This window comes from Copadichromis virginalis, linkage group LG16, assembly GCF_057382275.1.
Source record: "Copadichromis virginalis isolate Kocher_CV1m ecotype Utaka linkage group LG16, C_Virginalis_male_GT1.1, whole genome shotgun sequence".
Classification (NCBI taxonomy): Eukaryota; Metazoa; Chordata; class Actinopteri; order Cichliformes; family Cichlidae; genus Copadichromis; species Copadichromis virginalis.
This window is the reverse complement of record NC_140633.1, coordinates 15,653,099-15,677,657: the sequence shown is the minus strand read 5'-3', so window position 1 is coordinate 15,677,657 and position 24,559 is coordinate 15,653,099. Positions and strand designations below refer to the sequence as shown.

Below are 24,559 nucleotides of genomic sequence, written 5' to 3'. Positions count from 1 at the left end.
GTGAGGCTGTCTGAATGTGTCTCTGACCTGAAGATAAGATGTGTGGCTCTCTCTGTGTGTAACCTGTCCTTGTATTTTCCTCTATGTGCATGATCGTCTGTGTAACCCTCGTTTCCCCACCTGTCACACTAACCCCTGTCTCCCTCTCCGCCTCCTTCTCTTCCTCTCTCTCTGTGATGGCTGCTGCTGTCTTGTCTGGCCCTCCTTCGTTTCCCTGCGCTGCTCCCATCAGGTCGGAGGTTTAGCATAATGTGTAACGACTCGGTCCTGTCTGCAGGCTTTCAGATAGACACTCCAGATACGCTGGGGAGGACCTGCCTCCACGCTGCTGCTGCCGGAGGGTGAGTCCATTACTTTCCAGATATGAGAATATAGTCAGTGCAGCAAAGGTCTGAGGAGAAATTGCCAGGTGGAACAAATATGATAAAATCTTCCAGAAATGGAAAATCATTTGTGTTCTGACATCAGCCAGGACATGATAACATTAGCTGCTGTGGTAACGGAATAAAACCAGTGCCTGTGTTAGCCTCGGCATGATGGTCTAAATATGAGAACAAGTCATGGTGTTAATGGCATTAATTTGATTATGTTTTATTTATTGATTATGTTAAGACCTTACAACAATCACATGGCCCCCTATGGGCAGGAGCCTCTGTCAGAACCTGGCTCAGCAGTTCAGTGTTATGCTGCATGTTTTTCAGTAACCAAACATTTTCCTTTTGCCTAAGGATCATAAATCCTTCACCTGTAAGCGTCATTTTGAGTAATAACTGCCGTCTCTGTGTTTTTGTGCAGTAATGTGGATTGTGTCAAGTTGCTCCTGAGCAGTGGAGGAGACCACAACAGGAGAGATAAGTGTGGCAGGTACTTCATGTTGCTGTGTGGAGAACAGCTTTCTAAACTTTTTAAGAAACGTCAAAATAAAAAGGAAAGAAAAAAAGCAGGTCTTCAAATTCTTGTGTATGGTATATTTTGTTCTATTTTATTCTACTGTATATAGTATTTTATTCTATTCTGTACAGTTGTGTACTTTATTTATTCTGATTATATTCTAATTTTTGATACATAACTTTTGCACTGTCCACTTCCTGCTGTGACAAAACAAATTTCCCACGTGTGGGACTAATAAAGGTTATCTTATCTTATCTTATCTGTTTCCCTTTGATTGCATTTTGAATGAAGTTACTTTTGTTGTCTTCATTTGAATTTCTCTCACTTCCAGGACTCCTCTTCACTATGCGGCTGCCAGCCGTCACTATCAGTGTCTGGAGACTCTGTTGGCATGTGGCACTGCCATAAATGCCACAGACCAGTGGGGGCGCTCCGCCCTGCACTATGCTGCTGCCTCAGATCTGGATAGAAGGTGAGCAAGCATTCAAAAACTTTACATAAAGCTGCAGTCACTTCTTTCTTTTTTCTTCTTATATGCTGAACTTGGTCAAGTTGTTGGCATTTTCAATCCAAAGTTATCTAATTATATTTATATTCATATTATTTTTTTATTTCGGTTTGATTTTGAGTTTAAGTCTAAAATGCTGTGTTGTAGACAGTTCCTTGGGGGACTATGTGACTCTCTTGTTGCTTCACTCTGTTTATTAGCTGCTCTGATCTTTGTACTGAGCACACTGTGGCTTTTAAAACAGCAGAATGCTCCTTTGAGAGCCTGAGTTTGCAGCTGGATGTACTGCTAAAATAAAGCTTCAGGCAATAATCCTTTTTTCACATTGTATTCACACATTTCTTTAAAGTATTGCATTGACATTAAACCATCTTCACTACATCTGGTTTAAAAGTTAATTTAACATTTAAAGGAGAAGGCCAACTAGTTTAAAATGAGCACATTGGCTAATACTGTCACGGTAACGCTGAAGAAATAAATGCACCAATACAAGCATTCAAAGACGCTGCATGCATTTGTGTAGAAACAGTATACGTCTGGTTACTATATTACAATGATAAATACTAATGCTGATCAGTGTATAAGCAGCATTTCACTGTTGGGTTTCCACAAGGTGGAAGAAGTTATCAGTGCATCTCAGTAGATGTGTTGAGCAGAGTCCTCCACGTTTACCTCAGTCACAAAAATGAGTGGAGACAGACGTTAACAGGTTATCCAGCGCCTGGCTGGGAGCTGAGCTGAGCTCTTCACACCCCCTCCATGGTGCATCACAAATCTGGCTAGCTGTCCTATGTTACCACATAAAGAAACCTGCTGAGCCATACCTACTGTTTCCATGGTAACCAGAGGTGATGCTGTCACTGAGTCATGCATGGTCTGCAGGTTTACGTTCAGTATTAGTTCAGTTAGCGTGTTAGCACATAGTTAGGCTGTTTTGTTTTTGTTTTGTTAATGCGTGTTGTATGTATGTAGTATATTGATACTTAATGTCATCCTATCTCTGCGCCCATCTGATTTTTACCCTGATCCTCTGTTTGTCTCCTCCCTCATAGACGTCGTGTTGCTCTGGAGCCAGAGAGTGAAGGCGTTCAGGCAGAAAGGGAGAAGGAGGCAGCACTGTGAGTGGGAACAAAATCTACTGAAATTTGACCAAAGCTATGCACAAATCTACAATACATGCCAAAAACTGAAAGGTAGAACCGCATCTGTTTAAATGAAATTGTAAACAACAAAAACGACATTTTTGAGACATCTCCAAAAAGAGATGAAATAGACTGAATACTTAGATTAAAAAAAAAACTGATTCACTGAAGGTAATGAATAAATGATTAGCATATAGTAGTATAGAAAATTAATAAATTCTATTACTATGTAGCCAAATGTGATTAGCTTAAAGAAATAAATCTATCAAAATATATCAAAGTAAATAGTAATGTTAAAAAATGGAACAGGAAATATAACAGGTGATTTTCACAGTTTTCTCAAAGTTTATTAATGAAAAAAAGAAACAAAAAAGTAAAAAAAAGAAAACAAAATTGGATAAATAAAAAGAACAAATGGCGATAAAAGACTATCATTAAACACAAAGTCTATAGCATACATGTGTGATGTGTAACTGACATTTAGCTCCAGTCAAGACTCACCACTATACATTTAAAACACATAAAACATTTAAAACGGTGTTATCTTGATGTCATAAGCTTGTGTGCTTTAAGCATGTTCTCTGTGGTTCGAGCTGCCTTCTGAAATGACATGTTTGTGTTGCAGATGTTTGGAGTTCCTGCTTCAGAGCGGTGCTACGGCCTCACTGAAAGACAAACAGGGTTACAACCCTGTCCACTACGCCGCAGCCTATGGACACAGGCACTGTCTAGAACTGGTCAGTTTACACAAACGTGTGACACATAGCACACCTTAGCCCCTTACCCCAGTGTGCCCCAACCAGGGCTATTAATGGGGAAAGAGTAGCATCAGCTAGGGATAGACCGGTGGTCACCGTAGCCTCTGAGAGTCACTGAAAATTTGCTTTATATTGTCCCCGCTCTCTGCCCCCCTTTCCTAGCTCTCTCAGTCAGTCAAATCTAATAAAAACCAAAGAGCCCCGAAACAAATCTGACATAGTATTAGCTAGCTGACAGTAACAGGTAAGCTAACAGCTAGCTAAATGTAAGTTAGCTTGTTACAATTTGCCAACAAACTAATTGTCTTTGAAAAAGTAGCAGGCTAAAAACAACAAATTTACTGATTAGTTAATATAATTTGCTAAAAACAGCTGACTAAAAACAATGGTTTAAATGGGTAGCAAAAGTATAAAAAGGTAATGGTCAGTAATGAAGTCATTTCGATTGGACCCTATTTCTGAACCCTGACTGAATCAAACTGCCTTCACTCTGCACAAACAGGATGTCTCCAGACTAAAGTCCTCACACAGATGCTCACACTCCTGTCACATGTTGTTGAATATGGTTGAAGCCTTACTGAGGAAATGCTTGTACTGTTGGGGAGTGTCTGGAGGGAGTTTCTTTCTCTGCTGGCCTATCATGGCCTATCACTTTTTCACCACATGCCAGAAATCTGGGTGTTTTAAGTTAGAGCATCAAGTCTTTTATGTAACAAACAAACAAAAAAGAGCTCTGAGTAAATCCCTGAAAAACAGAGCTACTTAAATTTGATAAAGCACATGAACAGACTGTGACTGTGTTCACGTTGTTTTTGTTTTGACCTCCAGCTGCTGGACAGAGATGGCGGTCACCAAGATGACTCTGAATCTCCACATGCCAGGAGCCCGCTGCACCTCGCTGTCAGTATTAAACGGATAAAAGGATTTGTAGTAGGTTATCCTATTTTTTTTTTTTTTTTAATTTACATTTTTAAACAGTAATTTCTCTCTTCAGGCATACCATGGCCATGCTCAGGCCCTGGAGGTGCTGCTGCAGGGGGAGAGAGAGGTAGACCAAGGGGACGAGATGGGGAGGACAGCTCTGGCGCTGGCTGCTCTCCGTGGTCACTCTGACTGCGTTCACACCCTCCTCAGCCAGGGAGCATCGCCACGCACTACTGATAAGCAGTATGGACGCACCCCGGTGCACCTTGCAGGTGAGCTTAGAAACATGGAAGCATGCAATTTGGCAATTTGTAGAAAAACAGGAATAGAAATAAGATAGCTGGTCTGGGAGACTGAATTTTCAAAACAAGAGCAAGGATGTTGTTATTTTGTTCCAAAAGATAAAAAAATTAATCAAAAATATAATTTCTATATGTGAAAATTTGTAGTGAAATCAGCATATGGTCGGTGTATATAACACTTTAATCCCTCTGCCAAAGCTTTTTTAAACACATGTGGACTGTGAAACTACAAACAGCTGATTACCAAACCCTGGGATGGTTGTTTATTTAGATGGAAATCCAAGTATAAGATGTGTTATTTATGTGGAAAAGCTTTATTGGGTCTCTTATGTCTGAAATTGCTTTGGCCTCTTCCTCCAGCCTTAACTCATTACTTCAGAATCATAGGAAACACTTGTTTTTCGTGCACCTCTGGGCAGGATTCTTTAGTGTATCAAAGGTCATCTTAGTTATTGTGTCCTCTTATTCCAGCAATGTGAGCATCATTTGAACATACTTGAGATGCCTAACCTTTGGACTGAATGTAGCTCTCTGTAGCTTCAGATATCTGCAGTCTTAGAATGGAAGAGTCCTTATTGTTCATTTGAAGCACATGTATGTGCCGCTCACGAGCCTGGGTTGCCTATAACTACAGTTCAGATGAACTAAATTTAGAGTTTGTTCCCCATGTGGCTGAAAAAACAGGTGGTTAAATACTTTTTTTTCTACTGTGGTGACAGAAGTCATCACAACCTTTGTGTCACAGAGCTGATTTGTACATTTGTGACACCTTGTGTTTTGTTCTCTTTGCAGTGATGAATGGTCATACTACGTGTGTGCGCCTCCTGCTGGATGAATCGGATAATTCAGACCTCGTGGATGTTGCTGACTCTCAGGGACAGTGAGTGACCCTCGCTCCTGCCCCCACACATCCTGTTTGCTTCGTGCGATTTGTCCCTTTCCGTTTTCCCTCTTAAATATGTTGTCCTCGTCTGCAGGACTCCTCTAATGCTCGCGGTGGCCGGAGGTCACGTCGACGCCGTGTCACTGCTGCTGGAAAGGGAAGCCAATGTCAATGTGGCCGATAACCACGGCCTCACAGCGCTGCACCTTGGGGTGAGCGCGGAACTTGTGTTTGTGTGGATTTAGTGCAGTCTCTATTTATAATTTCTTTCATTTGTGACAAGAAAGAAGCAATAAGTTTTATATTAGGGCCTATTAGACTCCCATTAACATTTTTAGGAGGGACCTTCTTGGAAATGTGCTTTATTCATTAGAAGACTTGTAAAAAGAGACAAACAGGAAATGTTCTTTCAGATTTGTATTATAGATTCTTATATAGCTTCTGCTCTGTTGTCTCAGCTGCTGTGTGGTCAGGAGGAGTGCATCCAGTGTCTGCTGGAGCAGGAGGCTTCGGTTTTGCTCGGCGACTCGCGCGGTCGTACAGCCATCCACTTGGCCGCTGCCCGAGGCCACGCTTCCTGGCTGAGTGAGCTGTTGAGCATCGCCTGCTCTGAGGCGCCATCCTTGCCCCCGCTGAGAGACCACAGCGGGTACACACCGCTGCACTGGGCCTGTTATTATGGTTAGTGGCACCTGCAGACACGTTTTTAAATTTAAAAAAAAAAAGTAAATTCAGTTCAAAACAGACAATCCTTTGTGAGCAGCACTTGGTGATAGTGGGGAGGAAGAACTCCCATTTAACAGGACGAGACCTCCAGTTAGGAAACTTTTCCCTAAAGTGTGTGTTTGTGTGTAGGTCATGAAGGGTGTGTGGAGGTCCTGCTAGAACAGAAAGGCTGCCGCTGTATTGATGGGAACCCCTTCACCCCTCTGCACTGCGCTGTGTAAGTCACACTGATATCCCGGAGTCGTCTTTTTTGCTACTGGAATAGTGTTTTTCCTGCTTTTCAGAGGCCGATTTCAGTCGCTGAACTCCTGTTTGTGTTTTGTCTTTCAGAACCAATGATCACGAGCCATGTGCATCGCTGTTGCTGGAGGCGATGGGTTCAGACATTGCTGGCTGCTGCGATGCTAAGAGCAGGTAAGAAGCGAGTGTGGACATGTCGCCAGCGCAGCTCCTCCCACGCTGCCGAGCACCATATGTTCTCATTCCATCCTCTCTCTTTCAGGACTCCTCTTCATGCTGCAGCATTTGCCGGTCATGTCGATTGTGTCCAGTTGCTCCTTTCCCACGATGCACCTGTGGACGTCGCAGAACAGTCGGGTCGCACTGCGCTGATGATGGCGGCTCAGAGGGGCAGGGTCGGGGCTCTTGGTACGGGGTTGTTTTACATGTGCTTATGTTCAGAAAATGAGCAGTGATTTTGTTTTTTATACGTGCTCTGTATTCTGTCTCGTACAGAGGTGCTGTTGACCAGCGCCAGTGCCAACCTCAGTCTGACTGACAAGGACGGCAACACCGCCCTGCACCTGGCTTGCAGTAATGTACGTCTACAAGGGGGCACCACGCTCCAGCATTAGTGTTTGGCCCAGTTTTGTGGGACCTTTGTTTACCTGTTTTACTGAAAGGAAGGCTCACAGATGAGACCTCAGTGCTGTTTACTTATGCAGAACTCTGGAGGACTTTTTAACTTGAGTCCTTCTTCTTCCAGGGGAAGGAAGACTGTGTGTTGCTGATCCTCGAGAAGCTGTCTGACACTGCGCTCATTAATGCCACGAATGCAGCGCTGCAAACGTGAGTGTGAAAATACTTTGGCCCTCATGTCTGTACATATAGGAAACACATGTGTCACTGTAAACAAGAGCTTTTGAAATGATGTATGTAAAGATTTGGTCCAGGATCAGTCCAAGTAAAATAAATAAAATTAGTTTTTCAGATACTGTGAACATTTTATTAAACAAATTTGAAAACCTGTTTCACTAGAGGTGATGTAGTTCAGTTAAACAAGAGTACTTGTGTAACCATGAGTGACATTATGTGTAACTTTCTGTCAGTCCTCTGCACCTGGCGGCTCGTAGCGGTCTTAAGCAGGTGGTCCAGGAGCTGCTGTCCAGAGGAGCCAACGTTCAGACGGTGGATGAGAACGGTACGGTAAACTCAGTACTTATCAGGGCCTGACTGCACACCTGCATGAATGTCTTCCTTCTCTCAGCATGGACTCAGCTTGTCTACTGAAAAGCTTTAATGCTGTTTTCCACGTTTGCTGCAGACAAAACAGTTTTTAAAAGGGTTACCACTCGTTGTAGAGTTAGGTGAGTTTTATAGAGTGCAGGAAGGGTTTTCAAGTGAATTTGGGGTTTGTTACATAGCGACAGACAGGATGGGTATAGAAAGCAGGCCTGTTACTGTTCGAGGTCGGCACAATAACTAGTCCACCCATATCTAGGAAAACGTAATGATCAAAGTAAATCTTTGATGGAGTGATATTTTTTGGCTTTTATTTGATGGCAGGAAATGAAAGAAGAGCATGAATTGACATAAGATTTAGAAATTGATACTTCAGGTGTATCTACTAAAAATCACAAGTTCAAATCTGAGCTCTACGGGAAGGTCAGAGGCCAGGAAAATCATGTGAATGCGATACATAGGACTGTGATACCACAGGTGTTTGATACCAGGCGACTGGGGGCCAGTAGTTTTTATATGAAGCTGTGGAAACCCGGATTAAAGCTGTTCATGTGTTTTTTGTGAGCTTTCTTTGTTCTTTGTTCTTTGTTTTGTTGGCTATAGATCAATTTAAACCTGAAAGTCCATAATTGATTAGCTTAGATCAGCAATACTGGATGAAGTACTTTTGTATATATTCAGTTACTGGAGTTTTAGATTAAGTTGTAACCCCATTTCTTTTCACTACTATGGCCTAAGGATTTGTTTTATTAAGGGTAATTGTAAGAACAAAAATAGTTAAGCTATAAAAACAAAAGATTCATTTTCACTGAATATAATAATACACGCTGTTCGTAGAGCTACACGTGGACAGCTTTTTGCTAATGTCACTGAAAAAATAGTGTCTCCATACCCTGAATGAATAAAATTGTATTTATATTATGGCTGTGCGATATGACTAAAATCTCATATCCCAATATGAGACATCTATCGTCCCGATAACGATATAAATCACAAAATTGAACATTTTCTGTAAATTCTGTGAATCTCGGGCAGCTCGACTTGCGTGAAGTGTTTCCAGCTGGGCGTCGCGTACCTGGAGTCGAGTGTTTTAACCGATGCATGAAACGATACATTTTTAGACATAAGTTGAAATGGCCGCCATTTTCTTTGTATTTATTACACGGCGTGCGGCGGGGAAAAGCCTGTTCTAACGTTTGAGTCTAAGGTTTATTTTTTAGCACCTGGCGGCTCTTTTTTGCTTCTCATCCGTAAATACTCTGCATACTCTTTCACGTGATTCAGTTTATTTTGAAAAGTCTCAACAGGATCTTGAGCTTTATTGTGAAAGGTTTATGTGGAAAATAAACAATGGTTTTACCATCGTTGTTGCTAATGACAACGCATAAAAACAGGCGCTTGTCCGTCCGTAGTGTGGTTATATAAAATATAAGAGAAAGAGAGAACTTTAACAAATTAATATAGCCACTACAGTGACCATCAAAACCATGAAAAATATTGCCGTAGACAGTTTATTTTGCGACACCACAAAACGAACGATAGTGTAAAATGAAATGACAGATGTTTTTATATCGTCATCCGATATATATCGTTATATCGAACAGCCCTAATTTATATGACACCAAATCATATGTTTAAAATGTTTAAAAACTCTTTAATATCAGAGAGAAACCCCGACAATCAGCTGACCCCCTATAAACAAGCACTTTGCGACAGTGGGAAGGAAGAACACTCTTTTAACAGGAAGAAACCTGTGGGAAAACAAGGCTCGGATGAGATTGGTAAAGTTGTAATGAAACTTAAACTTTAAAATATAAAAACACAGAATACAAACCTCCTGTACAGTTCCTTCTGCTCATCCCCAACCAATCACAGCAGGTGGATGCGCTCTCTGCCAGAGGTTACTTCCTGTTAAAAGGGAGTTTTTCCTCTCCACTGTTGCCAAGTGCTTGTTCATAAGGTTTTGTCTAATTATCGGGGTTTTCTTTCTGTCATGGTGGAGTCTTTACCTCACAATATAAAATGCCTTGAGGTGACTGTTGTGATTTGGTGCTGTATAAATACAATGGAAATGAAAAACCAACATCTTTTCCTGCAAGTAAACACATCATTTTTTGATATAAAGTCATATTTTTAATATGGGAGTCTGTTTTGCAGCTAGATGAGATGAGGTCTCCAGTTTTTATTTTATTTTGTTCTATACTGCGCTTTGTTTATTTATTGTCCACTTTGGTGTCGGGCTGCTGTTGTTGTCGCTGTCCCCTTCTGTCTGCTCACACTGTCAACTGGCTGAACTCTAACGGGATGCTGCTCCGATGCTGCTTTGCCTTCCTCCGCTTCCTCCTTGTCCACGTCTCGCTCTGTTCCTCCTTTTTGTCCGTTTTTGTCGTCCTCCCTCCCTCTGTCTCCGTTCTTTCTCTCTGTCGCTCTACCTCAGGTCTGACGCCTGCTCTGGCTTGTGCTCCTAGTAGAGAGGTGGCTGACTGTTTGGCTCTCATTCTGGCTACCATGATGCCTTTCTGCTCACCTTGCAGCTCTGGAGCTCCCTCCCCAGGGTCCTTGTTGAGGCATATACCCCACCAGGGGGGTAAAGGCCTATCCACTGGCCCTCGGGCGACACGCAGCCCCAGGAACCCCTCGGGACCATCCAGCGAGGGAACCACAGAGAACGACTCAGAGGATTCCGAAACTTTCTGACCCCTCTAAACCGACTCTCTAGCTTCCTACCTCCAAGAGTGCACGTGAACGTCTTACCTCTCTCCTCGGCGAGGAATGATGCAGTGTTTGAGTGCACAACTGAGGGAGAAGGATAGAGACTTGGTCATTCATAGAGCCCATAAAAGTTCAATATTAAATAAATAACTTGTGGACAATAATTAATCGTAAGATGAGTTGGAATATTTTCTAATAGATGGTTAAATAATATTCATATTTCTCATGTCTTCTGTTTGTTTAATATTGAACCTTTGGTGCTCCACATGCAGTGTCTATATCTTCTGTTCCCCATGTTGGGAACATGAACACGAACTGAATCGCTCTGCTTTGACGCCAGGCTGGAGACCCTGCAGCTTCTTTTTTTGTAATGCTCTTTTTTTAAAAGAAAAACCAAGATGGGAGCAGCTGCACTGCCCAGGACTGACTGACTGGAGCCCAACGAGTCGCTCCGTGAACAAGAACTCGATCTGGACCAGTTTGGGTCTGCATGCTTGTGTTAATTTACACCACGGTTCATTCTTTCTACTCACGGGTGCTTAAATCCAAACGACCTCGGTACTTAGTCTCTGCACGGCACAGCAGCTCGCTGCGGAGACTCGTGTTGTCTTTTTAAAAAAAGCCATTTTTAACTGTTTGTACAAAACGAAGGAGACTATTAAGAAATCAGAGTGTAATTTTAAACTTTTTATGATTTTAGGCTTGTTGTACCAAATATTTGACTTCCACGAGTAAATAATGAACATGTGACAAAAGGTCACATAAACAGGTACATAGAGCTTGTTTTTAACTGTTTAACAGCTGAAGCACAAATTTGTAGGTTTTTGTTTGGTTTGGATGACGTTTGGATAGAATGGGAATTGTGTGGCCTCTCCGAAAGACGTTCCTAGTTCAACTGTGGACCAGAATAGAGGATACGAAACACTAGGTACATCTCAATGACCTTTACATCGAGAAATCCAGATGACACAGCCCTGACGAAAGATTCCTCAAGCCTGATTTAGAGTTCTGTGGTAAATCATGGTAGAGCTTACCATGTGTAACCCACGTAAGTGGCCGTCAGCATTTATGCTTGTGCTGGTTCATTACATGTTAATTACCAAGTGGGTATGTCCACTGATGTTTCCAGCTGATGGAAACATCCTGGGTAAACATATTTGTCCCTGAAGTTTTTCCACTTCTTTCCACATTCCCTCACGTCAATTAATAAATAAATATCCCAAGTTCGTTTCAGTTCCACAGTCACGTGTGTTTCAGCATAAATTTAAATGCTAATGCAAACACTGAGGCACAAAGCTGTGTTCAGAAGAGATGAACAGTAATAATGATAGTCTGTTAATGTTAAATAAGTTAACGTTAGCCTCAAGAGGACATAGATACATGCTACGTTAGCATAATCCTGACAAATCTTTTGCTATGTTAGCCATTTCATGTTTCATGTTGAAGGATGCATTTATATCTGATTTAATTTTATATTAATCAAAGCGTGGTACATTTTATGGTAGTATAGTAGCTACACAGATAAGTCAAAATCCTAGTTCAATTAAAAAAAGGATTGCATTAGCAGTGCTGTTAGCCTAAAGAAAATAGCTGCTACATTAGCACAAAGTGTTTTTACTATATTAGATCAAAGCTAGTGGTATCTAATGTTGTTGTTCGGGACATTTTTGAAAACATTCAGTATTGTCAGTATGTGGTGTAAAGTCAAGAACTAATGTATCACAGGTGGAGTTGTAGCTATCAACCATGGGGGTTAGCATTGCTGCTATGCTAAAACCAGCCTGGGGGTTCTTCCAGTTTAAAACCAGACTGAAGAGATAAAGACGCTTGTGTCCACCACTTGAATGACTTCCTGTGGCCATGAAACAAAGGCTGTTCTCTTGATTCTTTGAAGCACCATCTGTACTTTTAATGGAGTGATGTGATAAGGTAATGGGGATGTACCTAGTGATGAATATAAGGTCTGTGGAGATCAGATTGAAAGATGAGATTATGACTAAGATTTATGCATTTTGTCCTCTGGCCTTGAATGGCCATCTGCACTGTTTTCACTCCATTTGCATCCCTACCTGTTGTGTTGTGCATGCTTGCACACTTCCAGGCAAAGCTTCTTTTTTTGTACTTTAATGTTTAATCGTAAATGCCCAGATTCTCAACAAAGACCAAATTTCTGAGGCAATGAAAAGCTCTGTTTAGCTCTGTTGTGCTATATATGATCCATTACACGATGGTACAAACAATGCCAGCACTTAAATGTAAATTAACACAGGGCTTTGACCACTTTCCTCACATTCCTCCCCACTGTTTGTCGCTCTGCCAGCTATGTGCCATTGTTTCGAATGTGTCCAGTGCCTTGATGAGTCTTTTTTTCTTTTATGACATATCCTGTGCTAGTAGTTGGAAAGGATGAGTTCACTATTATTGCAAAATAGGAAAAGTGTTGGTGGTACAGTGGTGCAGATTTTAGCCATGCTTTGAGAGATTTACCTCAGACCTCTACCGTTTTATTGTTTGTGTAGGTTTTTCGCCTTTTGTACACACCAGACACTTTTAAAAGTGAGAAGAAAGTTCCAAACCAGCCGTCAGTTATGAGGAGCTGCTAAATGGATTTGAAGGTCAAACTTGTAAAACCAGACTTGATGTGCTGCTGTGGTCATATGATGTGACTGAAAGCACAGTTACTGAATGGACCTATAAATATAAATCTCACTGCAAGAAGAAAGAAGGAATACTTGATTCATCGTTTAAGTTGGGAAATGACTGAAACCGTGAAAACAGCGAGCTCTTTCTCCTCTCTGTGGAGGTGCAAATCTTAAAACCTGGACAAACGAAAACTAGGCGTGGCTGAGCACCACCAGGTACCACCAGTTTTTTTGAAATTGTGTGAAATTATTCTTTAATGCGTTGAGCTAAATATGAGTGGTTATGTTGTATTGAATGACAGTGTTTGACACAGTTTTGGTTGTTTTGTCACCTTAAACCTCTGAGGTCTAAGTCATCATTTTGCTTTTGAGTTTTTGCAAAAAATGTGAATTGTTTTTCGTGTTGTCAGTTGAACTGATTTTTTCTTTGGCCCCTGATTGCCAAGATTTTGGAGAACAAAGTAATAAAAAGGAAAAAATGATGTTTGCTTGCCTAGGGTAGGGTCGGGGTCACCACCTGTGACAACTTAGACCCGAGAGAGTTAAAGGCTGGAGATTTAATCCCCCTAATTTTATTGTCAACAAATCCACTGCTCCATAAATCCTTTTGTTCCTCATGCAATAAATTAAGGAGGTTTTACCGTCAGACCTCATACTCTTCCTGCTAGATGATTAACTCGTAATACTCACCCAGTTGAGTGAGTATTTGGAAGCCTTTGATTTCCAACGTATTCCGAGTGGAAAGCCTTTTAGTCTTCTGTTATTGTTACACGAGTGAGTCTTACTACAGCAAGATCGATTTCAACTTTGCAACAACAGTCGAGGCCTGCGGCTCAGAGCAAGGACTTAGTTATCAGTCATTTGTTGACAATAAGAAAAAAAGACAATATCTCCAGCCGTGTGTGTGTGCGTGTGTGTGTGTGCGCACTAGCTTAGGTACTGATATGAAATCCACCTGCTTTTTACATTATGTACTGTAAGGGAAAGCTTTGTATGAAGAAATCTCCATCCCAGATGGTTTTGTTTGACTTTGGATTTAAAATGTAATGAGTTGTGAATCCTGTTAGCTGCCAGATAAGCACACATATTGTTAGCAAGCACAGTCTTTACTGCCTCCGCTGTCCCTGAGAGACAGAGCCTGTCCGCCAGTATTCAACCAGAAAATGAGCTTCAGCAGGCCTGACAATCGTCGTGTGATTTTCATAGCAGTTCCTGATGCAGTATGGCATGCTGAGGGCTGTTTGTCACCTCCACTTTGTTTTATATTAACTGTACAACAATAAAAATCTGTTTGGAGTTAAAAACATGCCAATTCTTTTCTTTTTCCATCAATCTGTGAGGAGACTCATTACACCAGAGATGTCAGACTCATCTTACATTGTGGGTCACATACAACCTGTTTTGATCTGGCCAGACCAGTGAAAACCCAGTTTCTGTCAGTGTAAAGAAACCTAACTACTCATGTAATCAATGATTAGTTTAAGACAGAGAAGAGTAATTTCAACAATATGTCTCTACATGATAAAGAAATGCTGCTGTAGTAAATGAAAGAAAGCACAAGTTGTGCTTACAGATTTTAAATGTGTAAAATTACAGATGTGTGTAACTGAATTACTTCAGTATACTGTAAGTGACCGTGGGGTCTTTATCAGTAGGAAAAGCTGAAAATACAGTTAAAAGTCCGACATTTCTGTCCTTCACATTTTCCAGAGCTCCCTAGCGGGCCTGATTGGAGGTTAATGGTTCTTTATTCGTCACATGCATAGTTATACAAGTATAACACAGAGTGAAATGTAACCTGACACACTCCTTGACCAGGATGTGATGTTCTGTGTGAGGATGCTCTCCACAGCACCTGCATAGAAAGTCCTGAGGATCTCTGGAGACACCCTGACCTTCCTCAGTTGTCGTAGGTGATACAGGCGCTGCCTGGCCTTTTTGGTCTGGACCTGAATGTGGGCAGACCATGTCAGGTCTGAGGAGATGTGGACACCGAGATACTTGAAGGACTGCACCCTCTCCACTGGAGCTCCATTGATGATAATGGGCTTGTAGTCTCTGTGCTGACTCCTTCTGAAGTCCACCACCAGCTCCTTGGTCTTGCTGACGTTCAGCTGGAGGTGGTTGTCCTGGCACCATGATGCCAGATTCTTCACTTCATCCATGTAGGCCGCCTCATCATTGTTGGAGATGGTGCCCAACACCACTGTCGTCACCAAACTTCACAATGGTGTTGTAGCCGTGGGTGGCCACACAGTCTGAAGTGTAGAGGGAGTAGAGCAGTGGCGAGAGGACACACCCCACTGTGGTGCTCCTGTGTTCATGGTGATGCTGTCGGAGACACATCTACCCACCCTCACCACCTGAGTTCTGCCAGTGGGGAAGTCCAACACCCATGCACACAGACGGCTGTTGAGTCCCAGATCCCTCAGCTTTGTGAACAGTCTGCAGGGCACTATTGTGTTAAACGCTGAACTGTAATCAACAAACAGCATTCGCACATAGTTACCCTGTTTCTTGTCCACGTGGCTGAGGGTGGTGTGCAGGTCGTGGGCGATGGCGTCCTCTGTGGATCTGTTGGGTCGGTAGGCGAACTGGAGCAGATCTGTGGTGTCTGGGATGGAGGAGGAGATGATGTTCTTCAGCAGCCTCTCGAACACCTTCATTACTACCGAGGTCAGTGCAACTGGCCGGTAATCGTTCAGGGATGAGGGTTTGCTGTTCTTGGGCACAGGGATGATGGTGGATCTTTTGAAGCATGTGGGGACCACAGACTTCGCCAGGGACTCATTGACGATGGAAGAGAACACACCTGCTAGCTGGTCAGCGCAGCAGACAGCCGGTGATGCCGTCTGCCTCAATTCTCCTCAATGCTGCTCGGACGTCGTGCTCCTCATTGGTCTGATTGTTGGGCTGATTCTGGTCCCTGGGCTTTAGGTTTGACACCTGCGTTACACTGTCCGTGTTCATGTTTCTCAGAGCATATGCTTTATATGGTCAATGCTACAGGCACAGCACACCCATGAAGTACAGACAGGTTGCAATGCTTGCTACCTCTCACTAGGCTCCCAGATGTTAGCCAATCACAAGTAAAGGGGCATTAAGAGGATTAATGTATGGACTATTTAAAAACAACACAAAAACACTTGTTTCTCATTTCCCACAGAAGAAAACAGAAATGTCTGACAGTGTGCTTATTGTCAGATTTAATTATTAGAAACAGGTCAATTAATGTGATGAAGTGGTTTGGGAAAGCCTGAAAACCCCAAAACAAGCTGAAAGACACGAAAAAGTTCCACAGTGCTGAGAAGAACTGGGTGAGGACTCTCAAGTAAAGTACTTTAACGGTCCCATTCATTCATCACTCATCCTTTAACAGCATCCAGTGTAACTGAAACTCTCATGATTGGTTAAACCCTGTTTTCGATCCTGTGAAATGAATGAAATAATATTAAAAACAGAAAATGATCCCCAGCAAGAAGCCGGAAGTATTTTTGATTGTCTTTCAGTTCTCTGTCTGATAAAGAGTGCAGTTAAGACGAGCCATTGCAACATAGATGTATGTTGAGGGCTGAGGTGACAACATGTATATACAAACTTGCTTATGTTTATAGGACCACCTTGTGTCTTCCTTTTATTTTTCATTTTTCCCTTGCTGTAAGAGCTCTGTAACTCCGACATTTCTCATCTGGGGGATAATAAAGGTTTATTCTATTCTATATTCGTGCATCTATCTTCATTAACACCAGTGGAAACAGAAGATATTGATAAGAACCTTTTAATAGTTACATAATCTCTTTACATTTACAAATTTTAAATTACATGAATGAGTCTTTTTAACAAACTAAAACTGCCACAGCGACTACCGTCAGTGGCTCCACTCATGGCACTAATTATAAAATAACAGGAATCCAGAGGGTTAGTCATTAGAACCTGATTATACTGGGATAAAACTGAATGTTCTAGACTGTTTTCATAATGCCACGGATGCAGAGTGCTGGCTCTGCTGGAATGACACTGCTGTCTGTCAGGATTTAGCCTGCACCATTCTTAAAGATTTACAAGGTCCAGTGTGCTTCTAGCTCTCAGCCAGGCGTTTACAGGAAAGTCTGCTTTGTGCACAGCGGCTGTGTTTCTGTTGATCAGTACTCAGTCTCAGCAGTTAGTTCCCAGACCAGTCCAGTGGTCAGGGACCATCAGGAAGTATTTGTCCATGGCTTCGCAGAAGCGAGCTCTGTACAGCTCCGGAGAAACCACAGTGGGCATCTTCCCTGGAAACAAAGCATAGCAACACGTCAGAGGAGAAGGAGGATTGTAATTCAGCTGGAAGTACACCGATGAAGAAGAAAAACAAAAGCATTCTGTCATATATACACATATACATTTATATTCAACTCTACCTAAGCACTCAAAGTGTTTTATAAAACTGGCTGAAGTTTAAATTATTGAAGCCAACACATGAACCTCCTGTGAGCTAAAAGCTCAGGCTTCATATGTTGGAGAGTAACTCCACTATTGCCACTTTCTCTCTGTTGTTCTCATTGGCTTTGTGTTAAAGTTTATTTATCTTAGGTTTCACGTCTATGTGCTCAGATTTGACACCGAGCTTTAACACTAAGGGTGACTTGACGTTTCACAGCCCCTACACGAGCTGGACACAAATATCTAAGGCTACGTTCACACTGCAGGTCTTAATGCTCAATTCCGATTTTTTGATCAAATCCGATTTTTTTTGTCTGTGTGTTCACACTACAATTAAAATGTGACAGCAGACACGCTCTAGTGTGAACCCTCAAAGCGGCCCGCATGTGCAAAAGAAGACGTCACACACAACGCGCTCTGTTTAGACCCAGAGCAAACAGTATTTGCCTTAAAATTGGAAGGTTGCCGGTTCGAGCCCCGGCTTGGATAGTCTCGGTCGTTGTGTCCTTGGGTGAGACACTTCATCCGTTGCCTACTGGTGGTGGTCAGAGGGCCCGGTGGCGCCAGTGTCCGGCAGCCTCGCCCCTGTCAGTGCGCCCCAGGGTGGCTGTGGCTACAATGTAGCTTGCCATCACCAGTGTGTGAATGTGTGTGTGCATGGGTGGATGACTGGTTGTGTAAAGCGCTTTGGGATCCTTAGGGACTAGTAAAGCGCTACACAAATACAGGCCATTTACCATTTACCGTTTCCCAATTTAGCTTCAAGTTGTAAAGTTATTTTGTTATTTACAAATGGCCTAATAATGATCCTTATTGCTGTTTTAGAGGAGCGGTGCTTCAAAGGATAGTTGCAGATTTCTGTCAGAATCTGCAGATTATACAGTACAAATAAAATGTTCACGTTTCTCCAACGTTGTCTTCCCAACAGTTTCACTGACATCTACACTGGATGGCCAGGAAGCGTTCACGATGTCTTCTCGGGCGCTGATAATTGGCGTCTGTCTTGTGTCAGTGACGTAAAAGACGGATTTAATGCGACTTGACCGTTCAAACAGCAGTCGCTTTCTAAAACATCAGATATGTATCGCATTCAGTACCACATATGAAAGTGACCCAGATCGGATTTGAAAATATCGGATTTGTGCCGTTCACACTGTCATACCATGATGGGATATGGGTCGCATAGGGTCAGAAAAGTCAGATTTGATGTGCTTTCGCCTGCAGTGTGAACGTAGCCTAAGTAATCCATCCCTCCATATGCAGCCATACTTTCTGTGGGCTTTATGACATTTACCTTGGCCTCCGAGGATTCCAGTGGATTTAACAACCATTTCCAGTCTCTTGTCCCAGGTGAACGTCCTGATGTAATCTGCAGAAACGAGAGAGGGGAACAAATTAAAACAAAACCCCAACAAAAGTCTCCAAAAAACACTTCTCCTCCTCCTCCTCTCACCTATAATCCCAACGACCAGCTGCTCGGTGGCGTCGTCCCGCCCAACCAGCAGGGAGTAGTCGATGATGAGGTGGCTAGACAGGAAGTAGGCGTCGCTGTGAATGGCAGCTCGTAAGATGGACTTGCAGTGGGATCGGATGTAGAGCGGGTTGTCGTGGATCAGCTTCAGCAAGTTCTCGTCCAGTAGGACCACCTCGCAGCTTTCCTTGCCCGATTCTGTCTTCACATTGCGGTTTCTCAGCGAGCCTTTGAGGTCGAATACCTGCAGGGACGGCACAGCATCAACAGAGGTCAAAAGGTCCTCATGATCCGAACAGCCACTACTGAGGAAACTGTGATGGATCTAAGATTTGTGTTAGACCTGTAAACACGTTTGTTCACACTTTGATGAATTATGGACAAACATGTTACAAGTATTGTCCTTTCCATGTTCTACATCAAGAATAAACAGTGTGTCCTGTCCTATCTGCACTGAGAGGCAGAGTGACACCACATCTCTGACCTGAGCCATCTTGCGTCCATAAAACAGGTTTTCCATAACAAGGAGGTCCAGCTTCTTCTCCGTGTTGTTCTGAGAGTTCTTGTAGCCAATCCTGTACACACCCAGGATCTTCGCCAACGCCGTCGGCCGCTGTGGTGCAAACACGCTCGTTACTCATTTGCAATCAGATGGTTAGAAACGGTGCGAGTGTTTATGATGCATACTTTCTGCTGCACAGCTCCTGTGATGTAGGTAAAGTAGTGGGGTGCAAAGTCCAGGAAGGACTGGACCTCCAGTCTGGGCATCTGCTTCAGGATGAAGCGGTCGTCTGACAAGACACACAGCAGGACTTACATCAGAGGAAAGAACAAAACATGCATCCTGAAGTGTCTGAAGCTAGCAGAGGTTTGGCGTCGTTTCCATTATCAAAATAGTTAGTGACCAGGTCCCTAAATCGGAGAGCAGGTGTGGAGCATACCAGACGTGTTTTTAAAACAAATAAAGGTTATTTTATGGTCCTTGTATTCATTTTCGTATTCTTTTTAACTTTGCCTTTAGCTGATCCGTAGGTTTGGTAGGGCTGCATTCATAGGTGGGAGCATATTTCTAATCAGGCCCATTAGAGCCAATCAAAATGTGGGAGAGGTGACTCAACGTGTGGGGCATAAACAGACTGTATATAAACAATGGGCACAGCCACCGTGACATGGCTTTTGTGGTTAGTAAGTAGCCGTAGGGTTTTCACTGTTGCCATCTTGGTGACTTTCAAATTGAACATTACGAGCGTGGGGGAACCCGAGGGACGCCGCACACTCACTGACCAACAACTTGTCCATAACACGGTAGCCAGGGATGAAACCACCAACCCCAAAACCCCAAAACAAGCTGAAAGACACGAAAAAGTTCCACAGTGCTGAGAAGAACTGGGTGAGGACTCTCAAGTAAAGTACTTTAACGGTCCCATTCATTCATCACTCATCCTTTAACAGCATCCAGTGTAACTGAAACTCTCATGATTGGTTAAACCCTGTTTTCGATCCTGTGAAATGAATGAAATAATATTAAAAACAGAAAATGATCCCCAGCAAGAAGCCGGAAGTATTTTTGATTGTCTTTCAGTTCTCTGTCTGATAAAGAGTGCAGTTAAGACGAGCCATTGCAACATAGATGTATGTTGAGGGCTGAGGTGACAACATGTATATACAAACTTGCTTATGTTTATAGGACCACCTTGTGTCTTCCTTTTATTTTTCATTTTTCCCTTGCTGTAAGAGCTCTGTAACTCCGACATTTCTCATCTGGGGGATAATAAAGGTTTATTCTATTCTATATTCGTGCATCTATCTTCATTAACATCAGTGGAAACAGAAGATATTGATAAGAACCTTTTAATAGTTACATAATCTCTTTACATTTACAAATTTTAAATTACATGAATGAGTCTTTTTAACAAACTAAAACTGCCACAGCGACTACCGTCAGTGGCTCCACTCATGGCACTAATTATAAAATAACAGGAATCCAGAGGGTTAGTCATTAGAACCTGATTATACTGGGATAAAACTGAATGTTCTAGACTGTTTTCATAATGCCACGGATGCAGAGTGCTGGCTCTGCTGGAATGACACTGCTGTCTGTCAGGATTTAGCCTGCACCATTCTTAAAGATTTACAAGGTCCAGTGTGCTTCTAGCTCTCAGCCAGGCGTTTACAGGAAAGTCTGCTTTGTGCACAGCGGCTGTGTTTCTGGTTAGTAGATGACCTGCTCTACACCTGAGCTACAGCCACCATCATTACACAGTCCTAATAAAGCAGGACACCTCAGTGCCTGCCACACACAGATATAGTGTTTACTTTATTATTTGCCATATTCACAAGTGTCACGATGTTTTGCATCCATTTTGTACTTACTATTTTATTTAGAAAAGCACAAGCACGCTTCCTTTTACACATGTGCACATACATACTTGTGCAAGCTCATGTGCCCCTTTTATATCTATGTTGTATCTGTGAGGATATCAGCCCCAACCTTCTGTTGCGTAGAACACAGCTCCAGATTTCCCCCCACGAGCCTGCCAGTTAACGCAGTGGGACAGCGAGCGGACGAAATCCTCCTCACTGCTCTCCATGATCTCCTCTCGCATCTTGTGAAACTCCTTGGCGTAGTAGACCCGACAGTAGAACTTGGCGTTGGCATCGGAGAACTCTGAAAATAAGAAGGCAGTCAGGAACAGCAGGCTTAGACACATTTATCAGAGGGATAGCATTCAGCTTGAACCAAAGAGTGTGCAACACAGTAATGCAGTGGTTAGCATTGTGTCCTAACCAACAAGGTTTGGTTTGACGTCTGCACGTTCTGCCACAGTAAGCGTGAAGCCGTGAGGTGACCTGTCCAGTGTGCACCACTCTCAGCCCCCGACTGGAAAAGCAGTTAAGAAAACAGTAATAATAAAACACTCACGCAGCTCAACGTGTGGATTTAGGGCCTGTTTCTTCTGCTTATCTGCTGAGTCGGCCTCTTCTGCACAAAACAGAGACAGAATTGAAACATTGCACCTCCAGGTACGCCTCTACAGCCTTTGCTCTTTCACTGACTTTGTGTTGTATGTGAACACTTACTGAGAGAATCTGTGTCTGTGCTGCTGCGACTCTGCTGTGATGCTGTCGTCTCGGTGGGCCTGGCAGGGCTGCTCTTAACCCGGCTCTCTCCACCACTGAGGACCAGACAGTAGAAAACTCGACTCACATTTGAATTCATTTGTTTAAAATTTGAACCATTTGAGTTTTAGAGTACGTTTTGCTCTTACACTGCTGGGCTTTTCAAAGCATTACTATCCTCTAACACAACACAACTCTGGTGTGGCTGGTTTGGCCACTTGGAGGCAGCAGAAACAAGTCCTGAAGAGTCATGTTAATGACTTCAGTTGATATGCTTGGCTTATCGTCATCACTTTATTATCCAACATTCACTTAGAGTCCAGTATCAATTTTGGTCTCCCCCATCTCCCGAGGGTCTAAAGGTGCTAAATGCTCCTATTTAACCACAATCAATACATATATAAAAATAACTATTTTAAAAATGTAGATTGTGAGAAATTGGCACTTGGGCTGTTGGCTGGAAGAAGAGAGCCAACAGCCAGATTATTCTCTTTTGATTTGTGTGATGATGCCACTTCGTCACAAACGAAAATAATGGGATTGGAAAGCTGCGAGAGATGCTCCGTAATTAAACTGGGGTTAAAGAGGATATATGAAATTAAAGTACCTTAGCATTTTAAATGATTGTTAACAATAAGGACGTTACCTTTAATTCTTCACCATATTCTGATGTATTGTGTTCATTAATTAAGTGCAAACATAATTAATAGATAACAGAAATAAGCTAACAGCTGCACAGTGGATTTTGAGGCACAGAGTTGAAGCTCCGGTGGGAATGCAGCGTACCTGCTGGGCTGTGAAGTCTCCTCTCCTCCTGCGTTCGACACCTTAGACAGATCATCCAGTGCTGTTTTGTACTCCTTGCAGCTGAATGGTGACAATCGTATATTTTAGCATATTTTTCCAAACGTGACATCAATAGTGCCAATTTAAAAACAGAGAGGAGGGAAGCAGGTGGTCACCTGAGGGCGAAGGCGATGATGGAGCTTGGCTCTCTCTCGCACACTGCGATGGGAACCCGCTCATGTTCGTACATGAGGTAGTGCTTATCTGGATCACTGTAAACATGTGACACAGCAGTCAGAAACAACGCCTGCTGAACGTGAGGTGGTCCACGCCTCTTTGGGGTTTTATTTTGGATGGCTAAAGCAAAGTTGGGAATTATTTTAACTGGCTTCAACAATCACATTTTCTTCATTTATAATAACACCCCACCCTTTATAGCAATAGCTTCCTAGCCTTAGATGATAATCTAGCGCTCCACCCTCTCATCTAAACTGGATCACTTCTGGATCAAAAAGCAACATAGTGGAAGCTAAAATGCTAACGCTGAGTCTAGTCCAAACACAAATGGCTTATGTCATAGTGGCCTTGTCCATCTTTTAAGTACAGTACACTATTTTTCCTAATGGTATTGTTTACTATACAAGTATCTAATTCTCTATTTAGTATCAAATATATCTACCACTTCAGCCAATATGTGATCAGTGACTAAGTGAACGTCCCGCAGACCTAGAGCACAGTACTTACAATGGGAAAGGGATGGGATTGTAGCTGTTTCCTGGGAGGAAGTTGGCGAGGATTGCTTTCATGGTGGATTTTTCCTTCACCTGGCTGTCAGTGGAGCCCAGCAGGTGTCCGTCAAAGACGTCTGAAAGTGAGCACGCACACGGCATGTAGAGCAGGGGTAACGGTGCACGAAATACGATAAAGATTAGAGGAGGAGTGCGAACCTTCTGACATGCTGACAGAGTCCTGCTCGATAAAGGAGGGGACAGGTGTGACCGGCTCGGCTCCAGGATCTCCTGGTGATGGCAGCAAGGAGGAAACAGTGGAGGAGGACAGCGTACTGAGGTGACGGTCCTCTGCCAGACAAGAGAGGGGAAGAAAAAACAAAGTGTCGCAAACAGCTTCATTGAGTAAGGTTTAACATGGAGGGATATTACTGATTGAGCAGATCTCACCCTAACCTGGAAATTGTAGAAAAAATTATTTATGCTTTTATCTTCTGAAATCTCAAAGCTCCCCGCTTTCTGACATGAATAAAAACAGTTGCTGTCTCTTGAAGTTCTTTTCGGAACTGAGCGTTTTTCATATTCTAGGCTCGTCTACATAACGCGATGGCTGCTTTGCATCAGAAGTTAGTGAGGGTGGTCTCTGCCTACGCAGTTACCCTTGGGGGGGGGGAAAAAAAAACGCAAAAAATATTCTAATGGTCGCCAAAGCACATCTTTATTGATATGTACCGTGGTGTCAAACTCCGTCATTACAACGAGATCGTCAAATGTCGTCTTTATGGGGCGAAGAGTTAAAATGAAACAGAGCTTTTACCACGATGATCCCTGACTTTTATATTTACATGCTTTTTTCTTTACTGTTGTTTTAACTCTTTATCTCAACTCTACTTCAAACGAGACCTATTATTATTTCCAGCTTCATGTTTATCTTAAAGCTTTACAAGAGCAGCTTTTCACGACTGACAATTTAAAAACATTCCTACTGTGCCCTGGCTTCTTTGTCACTTTCCACTCCCTTTCTAGTAGATCTATTTTGATTGGCTGCTCTGGTATAAACCTAACCTTCCAAGTCTAGCGAGG

At 42.7% G+C, this 24,559-nt stretch overlaps 2 protein-coding genes across 8 annotated transcripts in view; one reads left to right on the top strand and one right to left on the bottom strand.

Annotated features, from left to right (window-relative positions):
* Positions 1-14,299, top strand: part of ankrd44 (ankyrin repeat domain 44) — a 33,754-nt gene extending 19,455 nt beyond the window's left edge. For 2 of the 3 annotated variants that reach the window (XM_085435569.1, XM_085435571.1), the window contains exons 12-28: positions 233-341; positions 796-864; positions 1,223-1,363; positions 2,452-2,517; positions 3,167-3,278; positions 4,128-4,199; positions 4,294-4,495; positions 5,318-5,405; positions 5,503-5,620; positions 5,867-6,089; positions 6,264-6,351; positions 6,465-6,548; positions 6,637-6,782; positions 6,870-6,952; positions 7,120-7,202; positions 7,463-7,554; positions 10,033-14,299. In XM_085435569.1, coding sequence (XP_085291695.1) covers positions 233-341; positions 796-864; positions 1,223-1,363; positions 2,452-2,517; positions 3,167-3,278; positions 4,128-4,199; positions 4,294-4,495; positions 5,318-5,405; positions 5,503-5,620; positions 5,867-6,089; positions 6,264-6,351; positions 6,465-6,548; positions 6,637-6,782; positions 6,870-6,952; positions 7,120-7,202; positions 7,463-7,554; positions 10,033-10,292 — 2,036 coding nt within the window. In that variant the 3' untranslated portion in view covers positions 10,293-14,299. The remainder of the gene's footprint in view (positions 1-232; positions 342-795; positions 865-1,222; positions 1,364-2,451; positions 2,518-3,166; positions 3,279-4,127; positions 4,200-4,293; positions 4,496-5,317; positions 5,406-5,502; positions 5,621-5,866; positions 6,090-6,263; positions 6,352-6,464; positions 6,549-6,636; positions 6,783-6,869; positions 6,953-7,119; positions 7,203-7,462; positions 7,555-10,032) is intronic. The other variant, XM_085435570.1, reaches the window with a different exon arrangement.
* A 2,412-nt stretch (positions 14,300-16,711) lies between these two features.
* pikfyve (phosphoinositide kinase, FYVE finger containing) overlaps positions 16,712-24,559 on the bottom strand; it is a 32,389-nt gene continuing 24,541 nt past the window's right edge. For all 5 annotated transcript variants that reach the window (XM_085435554.1, XM_085435550.1, XM_085435551.1 and 2 more), the window contains 12 exons: positions 23,696-23,827; positions 23,493-23,613; positions 22,925-23,020; positions 22,749-22,829; positions 21,924-22,018; positions 21,766-21,825; positions 21,334-21,510; positions 19,530-19,633; positions 19,327-19,455; positions 18,825-19,086; positions 18,666-18,740; positions 16,712-17,220 (listed from right to left, as the gene is read on the bottom strand). In XM_085435554.1, the coding sequence (XP_085291680.1) occupies positions 17,105-17,220; positions 18,666-18,740; positions 18,825-19,086; positions 19,327-19,455; positions 19,530-19,633; positions 21,334-21,510; positions 21,766-21,825; positions 21,924-22,018; positions 22,749-22,829; positions 22,925-23,020; positions 23,493-23,613; positions 23,696-23,827 (1,448 nt within the window). In that variant the 3' untranslated portion in view covers positions 16,712-17,104. The remainder of the gene's footprint in view (positions 17,221-18,665; positions 18,741-18,824; positions 19,087-19,326; positions 19,456-19,529; positions 19,634-21,333; positions 21,511-21,765; positions 21,826-21,923; positions 22,019-22,748; positions 22,830-22,924; positions 23,021-23,492; positions 23,614-23,695; positions 23,828-24,559) is intronic.